Here is a 23,894-nt window from a genome sequence, read left to right as displayed (position 1 = left end):
ATTGCTGGGGGAGCTGTATACAGTGATTGCTGAGGGAGCTGTATATAGTGATTGCTGGGGGAGCTGTATACAGTGATTGCTGGGGGAGATGTATATAGTGATTGCTGGTGGAGCTGTATTTAGTGATTGCTGGGGGAGCTGTATATAGTGATTGCCGGGGGAGCTGTATATTGTGGTTGCTGGGGGAGCTGTATATAGTGATTGCCGGGGGAGCTGTATATAGTGGTTGCTGGGGGAGCTGTATATAGTGATTGCCGGGGGAGCTGTATATAGTGATTGCTGGGGGGCTGTATACAGTTATTGCTGGTGGAGCTGTATATAGTGATTGCTGGGGGAGCTGTATACAGCGATTGCTGGGGGAGCTGTATATAGTGATTGCTGGGGGAGCTGTATATAGTGATTGCTGGGGAGCTGTATATAGTGATTGCTGGGGAGCTGTATGTAGTGATTGCTGGGGGAGCTGTATATAGTGATTACTGGGGGCTGTATACAGTGATTGCTGGGGGAACTGTATATAGTGATTGCTGGGGGAGCTGTATATAGTAATTGCTCGGGGAACTGTATATAGTGATTGCTGGGGAGCTGTATATAGTGATTGCTGGGAGCTGTATATAGTGATTGCTGGGGGCTTTATATAGTGATTGCTGCGGGAGCTGTATACAGTGATTGCTGTGGGAGCTGTATATAGTAATTGCTGGGGGAGCTGTATATAGTGATTGCTGGGGGAGCTGTATATAGTGATTGCTGGGGGAGCTGTATATAGTGATTGCTGGGGGAGCTGTATACAGTGATTTCTGGGGGAACTGTATACAGTGATTGCCGGCGGAGCTGTATATAGTGATTGCCGGCGGAGCTGTATGTAGTGATTGCTGGGGGAGCTGTATACAGTGATTGCTGGGGGAGCTGTATATAGTGATTGCTGGGGAGCTGTATACAGTGATTACTGAGGGAGCTGTATATAGTGATTGTTCGGGAGCTGTATATAGTGATTGCTGGGGGAACTGTATATAGTGATTGCTGGGGGAACTGTATATAGTGATTGCTGGGGGAGCTGTATACAGTGATTGCTGTGGGAGCTGTATACAGTGATTTCTGGGGGAGCTGTATCTAGTGATTGCTGGGGGAACTGTATACAGTAATTGCTGAGGGAGCTGTATATAGTGATTGCTGGGGGAGCTGTATACAGTGATTGCTGGGGGAGATGTATATAGTGATTGCTGGGGGAACTGTATACAGTGATTGCTGGGAGAGCTGTATATAGTGATTGCTGAGGGGGCTGTATACAGTGATTGCTGGGGGAGATGTATATAGTGATTGCCAGGGAGCTGTATATAGTGATTGCTGGGGGAGCTGTATACAGTGATCGCTGGGGGAGCTGTATATAGCGATTGCTGGGGGAGCTGTATACAGCGATTGCTGGGGGAGCTGTATATAGTGATTGCTGGGGGCTGTATACAGTGATTGCTGGGGGAACTGTATATAGTGATTGCTGGGGGAGCTGTATATAGTGATTGCTGGGGGAGCTGTATAAAGTAATTGCTGGGGGAGCTGTATACAGTGATTGCTGGGGGAGCTGTATATAGTTATTGCTGGGGGAGCTGTATACAGTGATTGCTGGGGGAACTGTATACAGTGATTGCCGACGGAGCTGTATATAGTGATTGCCGGGGGAGCTGTATATAGTGGTTGCTGGGGGAGCTGTATATAGTGATTTCTGGGGGCTGTATACAGTGATTACTGAGGAGGCTGTATATAGTTATTGCTGGGCAGGCTGTATATAGTTATTGCTGGGGGAGCTATATGCAGTGATTGTTGGGGGCTGTATATAGTGAAAACTGGGAGCTGTATATAGTGATTACTTGGGGCTGTATATAGTGAAAACTGGGAGCTGTATATAGTGATTACTTGGGGCTGTATATAGTGATTACTTGGAGCTGTATACAGTGATTGCTGGGGGAGCTGTATACAGTGGTTGCTGGGGAGCTGTATATAGTGATTTCTGGGGGGCTGTATATAGTGATTTCTGGGGGCTGTATACAGTGATTACTGGGGAGCTGTATATTGTAATTGCTGGGCGCTGTATATAGTGATTACTGAGGAGGCTGTATATAGTTATTGCTGGGCAGGCTGTATATAGTTATTGCTGGGCAGGCTGTATATAGTTATTGCTGGGGGAGCTATATGCAGTGATTGTTAGGGGCTGTATATAGTGAAAACTGGGAGCTGTATATAGTGATTACTTGGGGCTGTATATAGTGATTGCTGGGGGAGCTGTATATAGTTATTGCTGGGCAGGCTGTATATAGTGATTACTTGGGGCTGTATATAGTTATTTCTGGGACTACATTCAATGGGGGCCCCCAGCAATCTTAATCCGGCCCTGGCACTACCAATGGGGTAGCAATACCTGAGCCTTTCCCATCATCCTGGTTTCATAAATGTGGAGTTTTTGGGAAAGCCCTTTCCTCCCTGCAGTGTGCACAGGGGCCGTATACCATCCACAGCTGTGAGCACTTGTGATGTAAGACGAGAGGTCGGATCTTTACGTCAGGGAATGTGAGGACACATCATACAATAGGAGGGAGGATGCGCTGAAGTTCCCGGTGAGACTGAAAAATGATGAACAAGTTGAGTTTTTCCGGCTCTTCCTGTTTGTGGCGAGTTATTGAGATCATTTAGGCAACACGATGCAGGATTAGAGCATAAGTCATGTCCTAAATATAACGATTCCGCTGCCGGACTAGAGATTCCTGTTCTGCGGGTTCCACTTGTTGTGTTGTCCGCGGCTTCCATGACGCTGCAGTTTACTATGATTTCACTTCTGTTCTTCCACACTCGGTGCTGGTCCTTAGTTCAGTAACACAATGGGGCAGATTTACTTACCCGGTCCAGTCGCGATCCACTGGCGCGTTCTCCAACGCTGATTCGGGTTCTGCTGGGATTCACTAAGGTCGTGCGCCCGATGTCCACCCGGTGTCGCTGCTGCGCTGAAGTCCGCCGGAGCTCACCTTCTCCATCCCGGTGTATGTGAGTGCTATTCCTGCGACACAATTTTTTATAAATTCCACGGTTTTTCCGAATCCGTCGGCCACCCCCCCCCCCATTTCTGTCATGTGAAAGATGGCGCCGATTCACCACAATGTGATCGCGTGCGCCAAAATCCTGGGGCAATTCGGCGCAAATCGTAAAAATTCGAGAAGCCCAACGAAAATGTCCGTTTCTGACCCTTAGTAAATGAGCCCCATAGTAATCTACATCATGTGCATAGTGGGAGGAACACTTCACTCGTACCGTCTGTGTTTATAGTTCCCATTGTGGTGGCGCAAGGTCTAATCCTCGTGTGTGTAAGGCTATATTCACACTGCCATGAGCCCGCCGCACCGTACCACGGCGGGCACACGGCAGCGCGGGGAGAGGAGGAGGAGGTGAGCGCAGCTTAGCCCCGCCCCTCTCCATAGCGATACATGGCTGCGGCGCCGTACTACGGGAAAAGATAGGACATGTCCTATCTTTTCCCGGGCTACGGAGCGGTACGGTGCCACACGTGTGCTGCACCGTACCGCTCCCGTAGGGCGCCGTGAGCCCATAGAAGTGTATGGGGGACGTATATCGGCCGCATATACGTCCCCCATACTGTAGTGTGAATGTAGCCTAAGACCGAGCCACAAACAGTAATGTCCTCTCCGTAGCTTCATATCACTGGCACCGGCCATAATGTATGAGCGCTGCTATGGTAGTGCGGGTTGTCTTAGTAGTGCCTCGTACTTACCTCTATGGGGCAGATTTACTTACCCGGTCCATTTGCGATCCAGCGGCAGGTTCTCCGACGCTGATTCGTGTCTTCCGGCGATTCAGTAGTGCGCCTGATGTCCACCAGGTGTCGCTGCTGCGCTGAATTCCGCCGAAGTTCGCTGGAGTTCACCAAGCTGTCCTGGGTGCAGGTAAGTGCTTGTCAAGCGACACATTTTTTTTTTTTAAATGTGGCGGCTTTTCCGAATCTGCTGGGTTTTCCGATGGCCACGCCCCCGATTTCTGTTGCGTGCATGCCAGCGCCGATGCGCCAGAATCCCAGGCCATTTCAGGGGAAAACAGTAATATTCGGGAAACCAGACAAAAAAACGCAATTCGGGCCCTTAGTAAATGACCCCCAATGTGTGCTCCCTCTGGGGTTTCATTCTAAATTCTATCTGATATATGAAGAAAAAGGGATGTAGTAAATATGTGAGCGCCATCTTCTTCCCTACTCGGAGTAACATTATTTTGGCATAAGATCATAAGATTGACAACTGCTGGCGAGGCGAGATGAACTTTTACACAGCACAGTTCCCAGTGATCGAATGTGGAAAAACAAACTTACCCAGAATTCAGTTCAGTGGCACAAGGGGTGTATTTGTTGACAAAGAGATGACTGGTTCCAGTACAAGTACAGACGGCTGGATTTAGCTCTGGACTATAATACATGATGTAACTCATGAGGCAGCGCTCAGCTCTGTGTCAGCACAAAGCCACATCATACATAGAATGCACAGACACAACAAATCCTCAACTACCAGTGACACCAATAGTCAGCGTCCAGCCTGAAATATCACAATATCCTCACTTAAAGGGGAATTCTTCCCACGAAGACAAGTTTCTTATATGTACTCAGGATAACAAAATATCACATTCTCTAATTCACTGTTATGAACAAAAATACAGCATTTCACAGATATAAGTCCAACCTGTCTCTATCCGTCCTGCTGGGCACAACTTTGGTTGCCCCTAGACACGACCCTATAACTTCTGACTTAGGGTTGGGCCGCCATCTTGCCTGAGGCTTCATGAGCTTCTCTCTCGCTCTGCTCCCTACAGGGGCCCCTTCCCCTTGCAATTCCAGGACGAGCTCACACTGACACAATGGGGGTCATTTACTATGGGCCCAAATCTAGTTTTTCTGGCGGGTTACACAAATTTTTCCATTTTGTGGAGATTTTCTCTGAATTGCCTCTGGATTTTGGCGCACGCGATTGGATTGTGGCGCATCGGCGCCGGCATGCACGCAACGGAAATTGTGGCGTGGCCATACGAAAACCCAACGGATTTGGAAAAACCGCCGCATTTTTTAAAAAAAATGTGTCGCTGGACACGCACTTACCTGCAACCGGCCTGGCTTGGTGAACTTCAGTGCACTCCGACGGAATTCATGCAGCCGCGGCACCTGGTGGACATCGGGCGAACTACCTTAGTGAATCGCCGGAAGACCCAAATCCTCCACACAGAACGCGCCGCGGGATTGCGAATGGACCGGGTAAGTAAATCTGCCCAATTGATGCCCTGGTGGCATGTACACAGCATGAGGTGAGCTTGAGCAGGGGTATCAAGCATAGCAGCTGCTATAGGGACCACAGTGTCAGGGGGCCCCGGCATCTAGTGTATTGGGTGTGAATATGCTATATGTATGTATTTTTGATGTGTATATACTCTATGTCTGTGTATATGATGCATGGGTGTATATGGTAGTGTATGTATATATGTATGTGTGTTTATATGGTGTGTATATCTTTTTAAGTGGTAAGTGGCGCCCCATTCAGTTGTCCGCTATGGGGTCCTGCCTCTCCTAGTTCCACCACAGGGAGGGAGGTACATACTAGTGCTGACAGTGTGTGATAGCAGAGGGGAGAAAATGTGTAATATGCATCTCATGGATCTCATCATCACTTATCCGTCTCCTCTCTCTTTCTATGTGTCACATACTAGTGAATGTTCAGAAGGTAAATGAAAGTGTAGATAAACCTTGTACCCCGATAATCTAAGCACATTTTCAGCACAGGGGATCTCACAGCACTATAGGGATCATAATGGGGCTCATTTACTAAGGGTCTGCACGGCGCATTTTCGTCGGGTTACCGAGGATTTCCGTTTGCGCCACAATAAACGGGATTTTGGCGCACGCGAGCAGATTTTGGCGCATCGCCGCCGGCTTGCACCAGACACAAATCAGGGGGCGGGCCGTCAGACAAGCCGACGAATTCAGACTGAGCAGAGTTTTACCACTATATCGTTGTTTCCAGAAAGTATGGGAATGGGTTAAACAAGCACAAAATTTGCACCATTATGGCGGAACCAGAGGTTAAAAGAATTAGAGCAATTTCATGGTAGATTGTTTTGGGAAAATAAAGGAATACAATTAATCTCACAAATTTTTATAGATGGAAGATTCATTCCTTTCGATACACTGAAGGAATTATAAAGTATTAGTAATACAAATGATTTTCACTACTTCCAGTCAGCTCACAGAATAATAAGCCTAGGGGAGAAGAAGATCTTAAAAGTAAGTAATTACAACATTAAAGAATTTCTTTGGAAAATAATGGGGAAGAATAAATTATTATCCAAAATATATAAATTTATTATTAAGAACATAAAGGACACCTGTCATCAGGTCTGTGCCACTAGTCCTGTCACCTCTTCCTGTTGGAGCAGCTCACAAGGATCCCATCCCAGCCTTTATCTAGTTATTTCATACATTATTCATTGTAAAATCATCTATTCTTTATCATGTAAATGAGGCTGGTCACATGGTCAGAGGCAGTGATGTCACTCCTGTTCCCCCTCCCCTCTCCTCCCCCTGCTCATGTCTGTGTGTAATGTATGGTAAAGCATTGCTAGTGTGTGTGCTGCATCTGCTGACATGCTGCATCCTCCTAATACACAGAGACACAGACATCAGCTACACATGAATCTGACATGTTCTGCTGTAACATGGCTGCCTGGAGCTGCTGTATCTCTCCTATACACACACACACATTCACACACAGGCTGCAGGGGCCACCAGCACCAGAAAGCACATCATTATACAGCCTCACATCATTATACAGCCTCACATCATTATACAGCCTCACATCATTATACAGCCTCACATCATTATACAGCCTCACATCATTATACAGGCTGTCAGTCAAGCACTGGGGGTGTGGCTGTGCCTCCCACTCATGAATAAGATGGACAGCTTGAATATGCTAATGCTTCATTGGACATTTCACAGGTCATTTGCATACAGCTTTAGGACCTCATTGCTTAGGTTTACAGGCATGTAGAGGGACAATGAAGGGATAGAGGCAATGCTCTCTAATGGCAGTTTATGAAAATATATTTAGTTTAGGGGGGTTATTCTGCATGACGGGTTCTCTTTTAGTGATTCAAGGCAGCAAGTCAGTAAAAGAAAATGGGAAAGAGATATTGGGGTACTGTCTAAAAACAATGGATGAGCATTTTATCAAGCATCAACGTGGTGCGCTCAGAAGCTGTTAGACTGATCCAACTTAAAATTGTATATAGAATTTATTATACTCCGAAAATCTTAAATCACAGACAGAAAAATGCCTGAAATGCAAAGAACAAGACGTTGACTTCCTCCGTATGGTGTGGAATTGTAGGTGGGTATTGAAGTTCATACAGAGGTGTTGCCGGGTGTCTTGTCTTTAGGTTCCTAAGACACCAGACGTCTTAGTACTAGGAAATACTTGTGATATCACCGGTCCCCCATATTCGATTAGCTGGATTGGGATAGCTTGTGTGCTTGTGTATGCCTGGAAGGCTCCCAAAAAGCCATCAAGTGAAGAATGGGAAAATAGATTAAATAGAAGATGGTTAAAGCGCATAACTACCAGACTGAAGGAATATTATGCATGAATATCTTGTATTTGATTTCCTTTTTCTCGAAAAAAGATGGGTTTTCTCTTTTTATCTTCTGGGAATGTGTAAATTTTAGGGCTAAATGAACAAATAATTTGACCATTCTAAATCTCACCTCCATTTTGATGTAATTACTATGAAGATCTCAAGGGGTTAACAATCTTCCTAAAAGCTGTTTCTGGTAGTTTGAGGGGGGGGGGGGGGGCAGATTTGTAGTTGAGTTGATATATTGGGGGTTTTGATGTTGAATATGTAAAATTTCATTCAAAACTCTATTTATCCCCAAAATGGTCAATTCTGAAAATACGGAAAAACCATATTCGATTTGTAGCCGCGTGACGTCAAAATAAATTATCCAGACATTTCAAAAATGCTGAAAATGTAAAGTAGCCGATGGGAAATGTTATTCATTAACTTATTTAGGTGATAAATCTATCGGCCTGAAAATGTGAGGATTTCGAATTTCAAAAATAGAAAAATTTTCAGAAAAATTCATAATTTTTTCCCTTTTTTTTTTGTAAATAAACGCAAAACTTATCAGCCAAAACTTACCACTAAAATGAAGAACAACAAATGGGGAAAAACAATCTCAGAATCGCTTTGAAAAGTAACAGAGTTCAAAAGTTCTAACCATATAAAGAGACGCAGGTCAGAATCCAAAAAATGGGGCGGAGCCTTAAGCTGTAAAATGGCTGCGTCCTTAAGGGGTTAAAGATCTCTGAAATCTTTGGCAAAATCCTTCTTCAGATTGAAACCAATGGAAGGCAGCCAGGATGATTTTTCCCGGGGTGTCATTGTCACTCACTGCCATGTGCATGTACACTTACTGTGCGTCGTTCCCTGCTGTACAGGAATATACAGGACGTACCTGGTCTGGTTTATGAGACATGAATACTTTATGACAGGCAGAGGAGACATGTAACACTGTGTCAGGACGCCACGAGGACGTGTCATATGTCTGTTATGTGACTACGTGGGATGACACCGTGTTATGTACATTATGTGCTGTGTATAATGATCCTTATGTATTATTGTACATACAGTACACGCTGCTGCACACTTCCTAAACTGATCCCTATTACCTCTGGATATGTGACAGTGGAGGAAATATATCTGTATCAGCATTCTTGGCCCACACACTGAGAAAGGTGGACAATGAGGGGACTGCAGGCAGTGATGGACTGGCCCACCGGAGGATCAGAGGATCCTCCGGTGGGCCCAGGCACTAACCCAGTACTGGACAAAAGAGATACAGCAGAAGACAACCCAATTTGGAGGAGGATTCTAGAGTGTGTTTTCTAGAAGTCGATGGAGGGTGGAACCCCAAGGAACCCCAGTCCAACACCGCAGGCTGCAGGGTATCTCTGTTTTATTCACAGCTAATGTGATCTATCATTGCGCTTATCTGAGGGTCATAATAAAACTGTGTTCTTTCACAAGTTAAAGACGACTATAAACTGCACTAGCACTACAACAGACGTCGCAGAGTTACACTGAAACCTCTGATAACGCTAACATACACTGCCGCGCTGTACACTAGAAAACGCCGGCATATTCATGAGGGGGCGGGATTAGAGGCGGTGACTGCCAGGTGAAGCTCGGCAGTCACCGCTGGCCTATGGAATAGGAGGGCGGTCCCAGGTCGAAGCAGCGGCAATAAAAATAAATCAGTAAATCAAAAGCTTGTGTTGTCCCTCTTTACATAGGGAATCTGTCACCAGGAATGTCATTATTAGCTGGTGACAGGTTCCAATGCTGATTATAAAACTGCCTTCGTCAGCAATCAGAATTATTTCATTACTTTATAATAATTTATTTCACATTACCTGGCTCCCTGCCAGCAGCATGTGGTGAGTCCCGGGGAGGGGACAGCTGCAGACCGTGTCTCAGTCTCCTCCACAATCATCCAGCTCCCTCCCCACTACCTTTCATGTGCATTGAGCAGGCAGGAGAGGGAGGGGGATGGTGTGGGCAGCTCACTCCTGGGGGGCTGCTGGCGGGGAGCCAGGTAATGTGAAACTTGACTGAAAGAATAAAGGAGATGTGTCACTTGGATGGACAGAGCCTGTAAGAAAATTGTGCAAATGCACTTATAGAATAGACTTAACTACTTCTGGAATTTCTTTCCAGCTCCCCAGCACAGAACATTTAAAGGGGTTGTCCACGTTCAGCAAATAATTGATGTTGTTTGTGTAATTCACTATACTTTCTGTATGAATTCCTCACGGTTTTCTAGATCTCAGCTTCTGTCATTCTATAGAAAGCTTCTATTTTTACTTCCTGCAGATAAACACTGGTCTTCTGATGTCACACAGGAGCTCAACTTGTTATATCCCTGGTCTCTGATGTCACACAGGTGCATGGCCCTTTATATCCCTGGTCATGTGATGTCACACAGGTGCACGACTTCTTAGTATCACAAATAGTAATCAGAGCTGTGCGTTATAATGGCTCTTGCACCTGTGTGACATCCAGAGCCGGATCATCATTGGCGCTCTTGGAGCTCCAGCGCCGGGCCCCCGATCCAGATTTTTTGGTTGGGGGCCCCCAGCCTAGTGCTCTAATAGCGCTGATGATCAGGCTCTTGCTGGGGCCCCCGGCGGGCCCTGACCATTGGCAGTTGGGCAGGAACCTCCGTCCGGACAGGAAGCTCCTGCCCGTCACTGTATAGAAGTGGCCGCACAAGCACTAAAACTGGAGCGATGTGCCCGGAAAAGCACCCGGTGCACATCGCTCTTTGAAATACAATGCACAGCCGTGTGATGACGTCATCAAGCTGCTGCGCACCCCTTCCCCTCCCGGCCACGGAAATAAGATAGAAGACGCGTTGCCGCTGCCAGACAGGAGTGTAGGAGTTTTCTTTTTAAATCAATCAGCAGTAAAAGAGGCTTATTGTGTAAAAATCATTAATTTGGTCAAGTATGAAATAATTCATTGTGGGGGTGCAGAATCTGTAATAATTCATTGTGGGGGTGCAGAATCTGTAATAATTCATTGTAGGGCGGAGCAGAATATGTAATAGATCAGTGTAGGGGGCAGAATATGTAATAATTCATTGTGGGGGTGCAGAATCTGTAATAATTCATTGTAGGGCGGGGCAGAATATGTAATAGATCAGTGTAGGGGGCAGAATATGTAATAATTCATTGTGGGGGTGCAGAATCTGTAATAATTCATTGTAGGGCGGGGCAGAATCTGTAATAATTCATTGTAGGGCGGGGCAGAATATATAACAGATCAGTGTAGGGGGCAGAATATGTAATAATTCATTGTAGGGCGGGGCAGAATATGTAACAGATCAGTGTAGGGGGCAGAATATGTAATAATTCATTGTAGGGCGGGGCAGAATATGTAATAGATCAGTGTAGGGGGCAGAATATGTAATAATTCATTGTGGGGCCATCACATGACCATGGTCAGATTTCTGTCCACTGGAAGTAAACATGGAAGCTTTCAATAGGATGACAGCAAGCAGAGATCTAGAAAACCATGAGGAACAATGCAGGACCCCGGGTGCTGGTGACTATATGTGATAGGGGCGCGGCGCAGGCTTGTGCCATTCATTGCGCTTGTACATACAATGGAGGCGCCGCCCGTCACCGCACACAAAGCTATTGGAAATGTGTAGAAATTTTCATTACACAAGCTCAATTATTTGCTGAAAGTGGACGATCCCTTTAATGATGACACCAGGAAGTAGAAGTGGCCTCGGGCTGCGGTATTCTGAGCGTCTTTGTGGTGCGGTTCTTGATGTGTTTTTCATGCACGTGTCTGAGCCCTGAGGTACAATGTACACGGGGTCTCCGTGTATGACGTCAGAGCGGTGACATCAGAGCCTCCATGTGAGGACACGCAGCGCATGCGGTGACTACACGCGGACGTCGCGCTGACGTGCAGTGCCCCTCCCGGCCGCGGGTGTCGCTGTGTGTACAGTATATATGTCCCGCCGCCGGCCTCGGGCACACATCACACTGGCCGCACCATGCTGCCGGCTTCTGCCAGACTCCTGCTCAGGACCTGCCGCCCCGGGGCCGGCTCCTTCACCGCCTCCTACTGCAGCAGCGCCAAGGGCCGGGGGGACGACAACCCGCTCGTCTACATGGACATAGTGGCGGACAACCAGCCGCTAGGACGCATCGTGCTGGAGGTAAGTGACTGCTCACCTGTGGGAGGTAAGTGACTGCTCACCTGTGGGAGGTAAGTGACTGCTCACCTGTGGGAGGTAAGTGACTGCTCACCTGTGGGAGGTAAGTGACTGCTCACCTGTGGGAGGTAAGTGACTGCTCACCTGTGAGCGCACCAGTCACTGGACCGGGGGTATTACTTATTGCCCCCTCTGTGCAGCGCCATCTAGTGGTATCAGCGGGCAGTGCAGGTCACATGGAGGAGCTTCCCCTGGTGTGACCCCCTGCCCTTCACCTCTCTCCATGGCGGCTGTATGTGTTATCATGTATGTATGTATCTATCTATCTATGTATGTGTATATGGCGGCTGTATGTGTTATCCTGTATATGTGTGTATATATATATATATATATCTCACATACTGCATCTCCCCTTGGCCTTGTATTGTATCAGCCGAATAAACATTACACAGATACAACCAATAGACAGGTGGGGTGCAGTTTTGTAGTATTAGACAAATTATAGGGTATTAATGCCCTTTCTCTGCAGAATGGGGTCCCCTCCCCCTGCCCTATGAATAGTGTCTGTAATGTAACATTCTCTCCAGGTACAGATAGAATCAGATGTCGGCTCTTGGATACATCTATCATCTAGTGTGTGTGTATATATATATATATATATATATTTATTATAGCTGCTGGTGTTATACAGTCTCCGGATCTATAAGGTCGGGTCGTTGGGCTTGTGCTTGGTTGGGATTGATGGATGGAACAGTCTGTAAATTAGGACTATAGTCACATAACTAGCAAGTTATCCCAAATATGTGTATCCCTGTTCTGGGTGTCTCTCCCTGCCCAGACTAATCCTAAAGCCCCCCACCCCTTATACTGGGTGTTACTGGGTGCTTGTTAACAATCGTCTGTGTTTCCCATGGCGTATCCATTGCTTTTCCATGCGAGGGCCTTGTGTGACCGCAGACTTTCATGTCAAGGTCATGGTGTCTGCGGGTGACATGTGTCCTCGGTACTCGCAGGGTGATTGCCACTTGTAACGTGTTGATAATGTTTGCTGATGGAGCGGCGCCAATGCGCCCATTATGTGTTAACCAGTGAGTGACCAGCTCCAATGTGCCCTCTATATTGTGTATGAGCCGCTGGCGGAGCCTGAATGGTTACATAATCTGTAATAATGTATCACTTGTTGCTCCACATGTTTCTATGAAGTTGTCACCTACTTGTTGTCCTGAGATTCTCTTAGCGGTGATGTAATGAGGCCCATAGTTTCATTCATGTGCTACAGTATCATTGGGAAACTATGTGACCCGTCCTGTTACATGAGTGGTGCAGCTAACGTCCAAGATGGCTAAAATCTGCGCAGAACCGCAATGCAGGAAACCGTGTACAACTCGCAGCTGTCCAGCACATGACGGGTATCCATCTTTCTACATCAGGGGTGCACAAGCTTTCTGTCCGAGGGCCACATTGTCCTACTGCTCTACTTCAGGGGCCGCACTAGTGACCAGCACTCGGGCCATGCAGCGCTGGAGCAGCACAGCTGACAGGTCCTCACCACTCAGGTCCTCTCTTGCTCTATGCGCTGGGTCCTTAAGCTGGCGCATACAGCCAGAGCAGAAGAGACCTGGTGCGGTGAGGACTGGTCTTGCATGCCCCGCAGTGCTCCGGACTCCTGCACCAAGTAGGATCACTGCTGGCCGCGCTCCTTGGTCCTTGTTGGATGTCCGCCATCATTTCAGGTGCTCCTTACAGATCAGATCTACCTTCTCCACCATCTTTTATACGTGATTGTCTTCTTTAAGTTTTGGCCTTATAGACTCGGGCGGAAACCCCAGTCGTTTGCAGTCTTGGCCTCCTCTTGGGCCAATTTATGGCGGAGCTCACGGTCTGACCTGTTTAGTTGCTAATTAAGATTCTAGTAGTGTCTAACCTGTTCCCTTCACGTTCTCTAATGATCTTAGTCAGCAATTTCTTTAGGGTGCTGTGCTCCGTGCCGCTTCCATACAGAACCTTGTAACAGTGTAAGGATTGTCCGCTATCGGCCCGCCTGATTGTATAGGGGATTGGGGTAAGATTACTTGGAGCCCCCAGATATTGGAAGACTGGAAGATGACTGGTCATCTGCGAATGAAGTGATAATATAGGCCTCTCGGGATGGTGATCTCTTGGAGGAAGGAAGGATTGGCACCTTCAGCCCTTTAAAGGGAACGCGTCACCACATTTTTCACAAATACTGGTAGTGATAGGTTCCCATAGAGCACTAGTAACCATCTGACACCTTTCTTTTAGCTAAAAATAATTCCCCTGAGTTTCTCATATATTCAACTTTCTAGTTTTACCTTGTATCTAAGAACGGCTACAGTGAGTCGAGGTGGGCGTGGCCTCCTCTGACTGAGTCCAGTAGCTCCTCCCCTTGCTATCTCTGTATGAAGCTGTAATGTCATGTGACCGGGGTGACCTCAGCACAGGTCCTACAGCTTTTATTGCATTAGAAACTGTACACTAAGCATATATCTCATGAAATCACAGCAGCCTGCATGGAGAGGAGTAGGAGTCCATGGAAGTTGCTGTTATTGTTTTGTGGTCAGATAAGTACATGGGGCACAGTTTGCTAATATGAAGTAGCTTAAAGACCTTTGATGTCACCCTGGTCACATGACATTAGGCCACACACCCCTCGACTCTCGCCAAAGATGCCTAGATACCAGGCAAGATTATAACTCTGATTTTATGGGGATATGAGGGAAACCTATGGATTTTTTGCATGGCCTATCCCTTTGGTCTTCGATTAGTTCCCTACCCTGATTGTGTAGCTGGAAATGTCAGCTACTGAGGGCTATTGAGCTACTACTTTAGGCTATAACACAGCAGTATTCTCGCTAAAACTGGAACTGACCATCTCCTGTGGGGGCTGCTGTAGAATGTAGAATAACCAGAACCACAATGTATTTGTATCTGTGATACATGATAATTCTGTCTCACGCTTTATCATTTTTTTTCTTGCAGTTGAAAAAAGATGTGGTGCCAAAAACTGCTGGTAAGTTTGATAAGCCTCTATCACATGCACCGGTCTGAGGCCCGCTACCCTTCACGGGGCTGCACTATTAACCAAAACCCGAGATGCGCCAAAAGTACTGCCCCCTATGTACAAGAATATAACTACTATAATACTGCCCCCTATGTACAAGAATATAACTACTATAATACTGCCCCCTATGTACAGGAATATAACTACTATAATACTGCCCCCTATGTACAGGAATATAACTACTATAATACTGCCCCCTATGTACAGGAATATAACTACTATAATACTGCCCCCTATGTACAGGAATATAACTACTATAATACTGCCCCTATGTACAGGAATATAATTACTATAATACTGCCCCCTATGTACAGGAATATAACTACTATAATACTGCCCCCTATGTACAGGAATAGAACTACTATAATACTGCCCCCTATGTACAGGAATATAACTACTATAATACTGCTCCCTATGTACAGGAATATAACTACTATAATACTGCCTCCTATGTACAAGAATATAACTACTATAATACTGCCTCCTATGTACAGGAATATAACTACTATAATACTGCCCCCTATGTACAGGAATAGAACTACTATAATACTGCCCCCTATGTACAGGAATATAACTACTATAATACTGCTCCCTATGTACAGGAATATAACTACTATAATACTGCCTCCTATGTACAAGAATATAACTACTATAATACTGCCCCCTATGTACAAGAATATAACTACTATAATACTGCCCCCTATGTACAGGAATATAACTACTATAATACTGCCCCCTATGTACAAGGATATAACTACTATAATACTGCCCCCTATGTACAGGAATATAACTACTATAATACTGCCCCCTATGTACAAGAATATAACTACTATAATACTGCCCCCTATGTACAAGAATATAACTACTATAATACTGCCCCCTATGTACAAGAATATAACTACTATAATACTGCCCCCTATGTACAGGAATATAACTACTATAATACTGCCCCCTATGTACAGGAATATAACTACTATAATACTGCCCCCTATGTACAGGAATATAACTACTATAATACTGCCCCCTATGTACAAGAATATAACTACTATAATACTGCCCCCTATGTACAGGAATATAACTACTATAATACTGCCCCCTATGTACAAGGATATAACTACTATAATACTGCCCCCTATGTACAAGGATATAACTACTATAATACTGCCCCCTATGTACAGGAATATAACTACTATAATACTGCCCCCTATGTACAAGAATATAACTACTATAATACTGCCCCCTATGTACAAGAATATAACTACTATAATACTGCCCCCTATGTACAGGAATATAACTACTATAATACTGCCCCCTATGTACAGGAATATAACTACTATAATACTGCCCCCTATGTACAAGAATATAACTACTATAATACTGCCCCCTATGTACAGGAATATAACTACTATAATACTGCCCCCTATGTACAAGGATATAACTACTATAATACTGCCCCCTATGTACAGGAATATAACTACTATAATACTGCCCCCTATGTACAAGAATATAACTACTATAATACTGCCCCCTATGTACAAGAATATAACTACTATAATACTGCCCCCTATGTACAAGAATATAACTACTATAATACTGCCCCCTATGTACAGGAATATAACTACTATAATACTGCCCCCTATGTACAAGAATATAACTACTATAATACTGCCCCCTATGTACAAGAATATAACTACTATAATACTGCCCCCTATGTACAGGAATATAACTACTATAATACTGCCCCCTATGTACAGGAATATAACTACTATAATACTGCCCCCTATGTACAAGAATATAACTACTATAATACTGCCCCCTATGTACAGGAATATAACTACTATAATACTGCCCCCTATGTACAAGAATATAACTACTATAATACTGCCCCCTATGTACAGGAATATAACTACTATAATACTGCCCCCTATGTACAAGAATATAACTACTATAATACTGCCCCCTATGTACAAGAATATAACTACTATAATACTGCCCCCTATGTACAAGAATATAACTACTATAATACTGCCCCCTATGTACAGGAATATAACTACTATAATACTGCCCCCTATGTACAGGAATATAACTACTATAATACTGCCCCCTATGTACAAGAATATAACTACTATAATACTGCCCCCTATGTACAGGAATATAACTACTATAATACTGCCCCCTATGTACAAGAATATAACTACTATAATACTGCCCCCTATGTACAGGAATATAACTACTATAATACTGCCCCCTATGTACAAGAATATAACTACTATAATACTGCCCCCTATGTACAGGAATATAACTACTATAATACAGGCAGTCCCCGGGTTACATATAAGATGGGTTCTGTAGGTTTGTTCTTAAGTTGAATTTGTATGTAAGTCGGAACTGTATATTTTATAATTGTAACCCCAGTCAAAATTTTTTTTGGTCTCTGTGACAATTGGATTTTAAAAATGTTGGGTTGTCATAAGAACCAGGAGTAAAAATAAATCTTCATTACAGACGCCTGTGATAACTGTTACAGCTGATTATTGTAGCCTAAGGGTAAAGTACAGTAAATTACCAAAATCCAGAGGTCCGTTTGTAACTAGGGGTCGTATGTAAGTCAGGTGTTCTTCAGTAGGGGCCGCCTGTACTTGTCTTGTCCCTCTTCTCACACAGTAAGCCCCCCTACCCCCTTCTTGCCCCCAGGTCTAGTTTCCTGTAATGTCAGCAGCTCAGTTCCTTGTCGGCTGCATGGAGGAGATGCCGGAGGGTCATGTGATACAGACATTATCGCAGGTCCTTGAGCCGCCGGCTGCAGCAGATGGTCCTGCAGCACTGATTGCTTTCTGCACACACGATTTATTAAATTTGTGCGTCAATAAAATCGTGGCCTTACTGCTGTACTGGGAGCTGCAGGGTGGGGGCCACATCCTGAGGTTCTGTGGGGCCTTGTGCAGCCCTGATCTAGGGTCATTCATGCATATTAAATAAAGCTTGCCCGTATATGATTCTGCACCGGGGCCTTTTCTTGGGGCCTGGAGGCAGCCGGGGCCTGCAGTACCTGAGTGGCTGGCGGTTGGGGCCTAGGGCGCGCTGATGTCACGGTGCTTGGTATGGGGAGCGGAGGACTGTCCTACAGACTGGCAGCTCTCCAGCAGGTGATGTGTGCAAGAAATATGTATGGAGGGAGAGGCTGATGTACTGCTTCTCCCTGGGGCAACCCCTGTGTGTCCGTAATATGTCCCTGGGTGATTGGTGGGGAGCCCTTGGTGGTAAAGCCTTATCCAGGGATCAGACAAAATAATTCAGTTTTTTTATTAGATCAGCTGCAGGCAAATGGCCAAAACTATCTTGGAACAGATTCCAGATTACTGGAGTGGTCATGGAGAGGGTCCTCAGGAATGGTTCACCAGCCTGGGAGTAGATGTAGGCTGTGATGGAGCTGTGTCCATTTGTAAAAGCTCCAGTTCTGGTCCTGGGTTTAGCTGAGTCTCGGTGCTGATGGTGCACAGACACTGTCTCTCTTCACTCTGTGACCGAATGTGAGAGCTGAGGCCTGTGGTAAGAGCATGTGCTCCCAGATCTGATGTTTACAATTACTCCTCTGTCTTTGTATTGGCCGGGGTGTTGCAGTTCCTTAAAGCAGTGGTCTGTAATGAGAATGATGTAGGGCTGGAAATGTTTACCTTGTGTTTACGACACTCTCCTCTATAAATGGCGATCGCTCTTCATATAAAATGATGAAACTTCTCTCTTGTTTCCTAGAAAACTTCCGCTCCCTGTGCACCGGTGAGAAGGGCTTTGGTTACAAGGGATCCACCTTTCACAGAGTGATTCCCGACTTTATGTGCCAGGTATGTGATCCATCCTCTCCGGTGCCTCAGATTTGTCAGGGTGCGCTCACTTGTTTCTGCATCGTGAAAGAAGTGCGCTCAGTCTTAATGCTGCTTTTGGTTCATTTTATTTATTTATTTATTTTTCTTGGTCTTTTTATTGCTTTGTTAGATAATAACATGTAACAAATAAACAGGTGTCGTATTATACAGGAGACTCCCCCTTTTTAATGTAATGTAGGAGTTGTGTGATGGTTCACAGATATTTTTATTTGATACTGCAGGGCGGAGATTTCACAAATCATAACGGAACTGGAGGCAAATCGATTTATGGCAGTCGCTTCCCTGATGAGAACTTTACTCTGAAGCACACTGGGCCAGGTGAGTAGATTGCTAGCTCTGCCGGCTAGAGATGCGCTGTGTTACCCATGGCGCTATATGTTTCCATGTCCGCATATGAGCCAGCCGTGTAAATGGCAGCTAACAGTCGGCATAGAGGTGCATTGTGCACAGTTACAGTGCGGTGTCCATGTGTCACCGCTCTGTGTCTGTGCCGCCGTGCTACAAAAGATGGGGCAGGTCCTTTACCTGCGTGGATTTTGTGTTGTGGATACGAAGACTCCCCTCTTCTCCACCGGACGGAAAACGGGAGAGAATGGCCATCCCTCTGGTAAATGAATACATGCCGCACACTGTTTGTTATGGTTTGAGTCACAATTCCCCCAGTAAGAGGTGCATCTGGCCATGGACCGGTGAGCAGGTCCTTTCTCGTGTATTCAGGGGGGGTAGTGAAGCCGCAGCATCTCCTGGTGCATTCCCCTCATCAGGTCCCCTAGATGGCACAGAAACGCCGGAACAGCAGGAAACATCGGAGATTTCCGCTATGCTCGAGAGCCGGGTAACAGACTTGAGTATACAGCCAAGACATTGAGTGAAGCCGATGTTCTCAAAGCCCAATGGGTGACTGATGTAACTATTGCAGTGGCGAGCGTGTGGCAGCACTATTATATTATAGCACGGCCACCAGACGCTCGCCACTCCACCGGTTACATCGTCAGTCACCCATTTGCCCAGTGAGTGAAGCCGAAATTCTCGTTCTCTTGGCTACATACACGTCATGCACACGGAGTTATGAAAACGGCAGCATTGCCGTGTAGCCTGCAGCTCCATGCATTACAATGGGCAATACGGGCGTATTATGTAATGTACCGTGAGTGGGACGTAAAAAAATATAGAGCGTGTCCTATTTTCTTCAGTATTTCCATTCTGTACGGAAGTCTACAGGAACTTATAAAATACTTGGGCTGCATTCACACACATGTATGGGGGACGTATATACGCTGCGCTCACCTCCTCCTCCTCTCCCCATGCGTTGCTGTGTGCCTGCCGTGCTACGGTACGGCAGTGTGCATGTAGCCTTACTTACAGTTGCATCGTATGCTGCCACATATATACGTGCAGTATCCAGGGAGACGAGAACCATCACCTGCCAGCCCACCGTATTTTATACAGAGACCTATATATATTTTTTACAGGTGATATCCTTTCTTATACAGTCGTGTGCATCGGGCCTTACATTGGGCTACACTCACACGAACGTATATGCGGCGTATATATGTCCTCCATACACTTCTATTGCCGTGCGGTAACGTTCTGTGGTACGTCGAAAGATGGGATATGTCCTATCTTTCTACGGAATACGGAGCCGTGTGTTCCTAAGGAGAGGGGCGGGGTGAGCAGCGCATGTCGCAGCTTCCGCTAGTGTTGCGTTCATAATGCGCCGCTATCGCACAGGGGGCGGGCCTCGGCCTGAACGCATATACCTCAGTGTTTCTCCAGGCTGAACAGAGAAGATTGACAATCCCTACCCTTCTGTTCGTGTTATTGTGAGGTCTTGTGCTAGATTGGATTCACTTCCAATGTGATCCTTTCTTATTTTGACTTTTTATGTGACTGACACACTTTCCCCATTTAGCTCCGTTCTTTCGAATTGTGGGGGGACTATTTCTTATTCGTGTGTGAGATCTCTGTGCGCTATCTGTGTAAAAAGAAATTAAATTCGCAGAGACCCCTCTAACTATTTTGTTTTTGTCACCCTGTTCCCCTCTCCCCCTTGTACAGGTATCCTCTCCATGGCCAATGCAGGGCCAAACACCAATGGTTCCCAGTTCTTTATCTGCACTACAAAAACTGAATGGTGAGTGTTGGAAATCCGAAGTGCGCCTTATAGTCCGGTGCGCCCTATATGAGGCAGCGGACCCTACTTGCATAGGTCCCCGCTACCAGAGACAGCAGATCTCCAGCGGGAACTGCAGACCACGCGGCACGAACAACTTCTGCCGCGTGGTCTGCAGTTCCCGCTGGAGATCTGCTGTCTCTGGTAGCGGGGACCTATGTAAGTATTCTATTCTTTACCTCCCCCCTCACCTTCCCCGCGTTCCACGTCTCTTCTCGGCGTCGGGTCTCCGCTCCGCCCCCGGACCTCCGCCACGCCCCCGACCCTGCGACTTATAGTCCGATGCGCCTTATATATGGAATTATTACATATATAAGGCACATCGGACTAATGCGCCTTATATTCCGGTGCGCCTAATGGCCCGGAAAATACGGTAATCTTGTAAGAGGATATTTCCTGCAGTGTGTACTTACCTGACTTGCCACATGCGTTGTGTCCTGTGGCCAAGTTCTTCCATAAATTGTGTGCCCAAAAAATGTTCACGGCACCAGTTTTGGTAAGGGGGGCGGAGTGTTGAGGAAAAAATAGTGGGAGACAATGTGACGTCCTCTGAACCTGTAGCATGGAGGGGCTCTGGTAACACCCCCAGAATCGACTCCAGCTCATTAGCATAATTTGTAAGGTTGATATTTTTTGGATGGAAGCAGACCATGGATAACAAATGAAGCTTGTCCCAGGATTGCTGAGTAATTGTCCCCTGGTTTATCATGCTTGATTTTTGATGGTAGATTCCTTAGCAGACCGCATCCAATAACCGTTCTCTGCTCTATAACTGTTCTGTAATACTTTGCTGTATCCACTGTCTGTGTCCTTCCAGGTTGGATGGCAAACATGTCGTTTTTGGACACGTGAAAGATGGTTACGATGTTGTAAAGAAAATTGAAGCTCTCGGTAACCGGAACGGACGTCCCAGCAAAAAAATAGTGGTATCCGACTGCGGAGAACTGGATTAGGGAGACTTTCTCCTCGCTGTATGTGGGTCACTTGGTAGCTGTGAATTTCTGGACACTTCATAAACTCACAATGTGAAATGTATTCCTAACCATGAATGGGGCGGAAAAAAGCTTCCCCTGAGATTGTAATGTTAGATTAGGGGTAAGGGGCTGGTAATATTAGGAATGTGAGGTTTACAATATGCAAAGAGCGGGGAAATATAGTAAAGTGACCGGATGGGTCTGGAATCGGTCAGTGAGTATGCGCTGACGCCACTGATTATCTGTGAATTGTATAAAGTATATAATGCACCTGGACTATTATAATATTGCGGTACACTCACTATAGAGCAGGTGGTGTCACTAGATATTTTCACTCTAACATTTCTTTTATATTAGATTTCTCTCCTCCTCCTCCTCCTCCACGCACTTGTATCTATTCCTATGATATAGACTCAGCCCACGGGTACCATAAAATCCTGTTAATGACCTTCTCTAATACCGTATTTTTCGGACTATAAGGCGCACAAAAAATCCTTTGATTTTCTCAGAAATCTAAGGTGTGCCTTATATATGAACCGCACTTACAGACAACAGCTGCCTTGTACTGTGCTCAGGTCTGCCACCTGCTGGTCATTCATCCTTATAATCCAGTGCGCCTTATATATGAACCGCACTTACAGACAACAGCTGCCTTGTACTGTGCTCAGGTCTGCCACCTGCTGGTCATTCATCCTTATAATCAGGTGCGCCTTATAGTCCAGTGCACCTTATATATGAACCGTACTTACAGACAACAGCTGCCTTGTACTGTGCTCAGGTCTGCCACCTGCTGGTCATTCATCCTTATAATCAGGTGCGCCTTATAGTCCAGTGCACCTTATATATGAACCGTACTTACAGACAACAGCTGCCTTGTACTGTGCACAGGTCTGCCACCTGCTGGTCATTCATCCTTATAATCAGGTGCGCCTTATATATGAACCTAGACGTTCTAGCAGGCATTTATTGATGGTGCGCCTAAATAAAGTCCGATAAATACTAAATATTTCACATATTGTAGAGGATTTTATGGAACCCACTTTAAAATTAGGGCTGCCGGATCCTTCATGTGATGACTGTCTGATACTGCTGTATTATCTGTCGCTCTCCTGACTTGTCTGTTCTGGATAATATTTCTATATCCAAATGTTTTTCTTCTTATTCCTCCTGAAAATGTTGGAATAATTGATGATTGGGTTTTGGCACCTTCCTAATCCTAGTATTTTCATGAGATTGGGCCCAGTAATAGAAAGGTCTCATTAGCAACATCTAAGTATCAAAGCGAATAGCATTTTGGTTGGAATAAAAAAGGCATCGGGTACAGGTATAAAAAGAAATCCCGGAACGTGTATTTTATGGGGTAACAGATGAACTGATGAAGGGGAACATTTCGAGCTCCTCACTGCTGTATAACGAATACGTCCTAAATGGGCTTTGTACTAGTTGCCAACTAGTGACGTGGGTGATCTCACTTAAGGTCCTATTACATTTGCCACGCCTACCCCATGTATTTATCTGATCACATGAAATCCCAGCAGCCTCCATAAGGGGCTCTGAGAATCACTAGCTGTATTTTTGAAAATCTGGTGACTGGTTCCCATTTTAAAGCAAAAACCATGCTAATTTGATGCACCTTTTCACATGCCCATAGACTGCAAAGAGAAATGAGCACGAAACAAATCTGCACGGACGCACGAAAAAAGTGACCTGATCGTTATTTTGTGTTCTGCATTGAGCCACAATTTCCATGTGCAAAGGAAAATCACGGAGGGTCTACGTTACTCTTTACAAATGGCATTGACTTTATAAGGCGATTGTATTACATTGTGTGGATTTTGTGCAACCTGTGCAGACGGGGCCCCATCTCTCCGCTGCAGGTAACCGGTGGAGGCTTCAGCTCTCTGGTATTATCTCTGACTGGATGACTAATCTCTAGGGTGGTTCATACACTGACTCTCCCCCA

The 23,894-nt window shown here is 45.6% G+C and overlaps 1 protein-coding gene across 2 annotated transcripts; it reads left to right on the top strand.

Annotated features, from left to right (window-relative positions):
- Positions 1-11,612: 11,612 nt before the first annotated feature.
- PPIF (peptidylprolyl isomerase F) lies at positions 11,613-23,268 on the top strand. 2 transcript variants are annotated; one of them, XR_011850837.1, is made up of 7 exons: positions 11,613-11,821; positions 14,819-14,849; positions 18,654-18,742; positions 19,006-19,102; positions 20,843-20,918; positions 21,775-22,652; positions 22,746-23,268. XR_011850837.1 is itself a non-coding variant. In XM_072131250.1 (6 exons), exons 1-6 carry the CDS (start codon positions 11,657-11,659, stop codon positions 21,908-21,910), a joined length of 594 nt encoding a protein of 197 aa, XP_071987351.1. In that variant the 5' UTR covers positions 11,613-11,656; the 3' UTR covers positions 21,911-23,268. The 2 variants fall into 2 exon arrangements, 1 of the variants encoding a protein (XP_071987351.1); XM_072131250.1 differs by having other exon boundaries at positions 21,775-23,268.
- Positions 23,269-23,894: the final 626 nt, after the last annotated feature.

This window comes from Engystomops pustulosus, chromosome 11 (genome assembly GCF_040894005.1).
Source record: "Engystomops pustulosus chromosome 11, aEngPut4.maternal, whole genome shotgun sequence".
NCBI classification, from domain to species: domain Eukaryota; kingdom Metazoa; phylum Chordata; class Amphibia; order Anura; family Leptodactylidae; genus Engystomops; species Engystomops pustulosus.
The sequence above is the reverse complement of the archived record's forward strand: the minus strand, read 5'-3'. Positions and strand labels throughout refer to the sequence as shown.

Bases quoted from the DNA above. Each gene is read 5' to 3' on its own strand.
- PPIF (XM_072131250.1), top strand. From the start codon at position 11,657: ATGCTGCCGGCTTCTGCCAGACTCCTGCTCAGGACCTGCCGCCCCGGG. The intron at 18,743-19,005 runs GTATGTGATCCA...TTGATACTGCAG, and splicing joins TTCCCGACTTTATGTGCCAG to GGCGGAGATTTCACAAATCA. The intron at 19,103-20,842 runs GTGAGTAGATTG...CCCCTTGTACAG, and splicing joins TCTGAAGCACACTGGGCCAG to GTATCCTCTCCATGGCCAAT.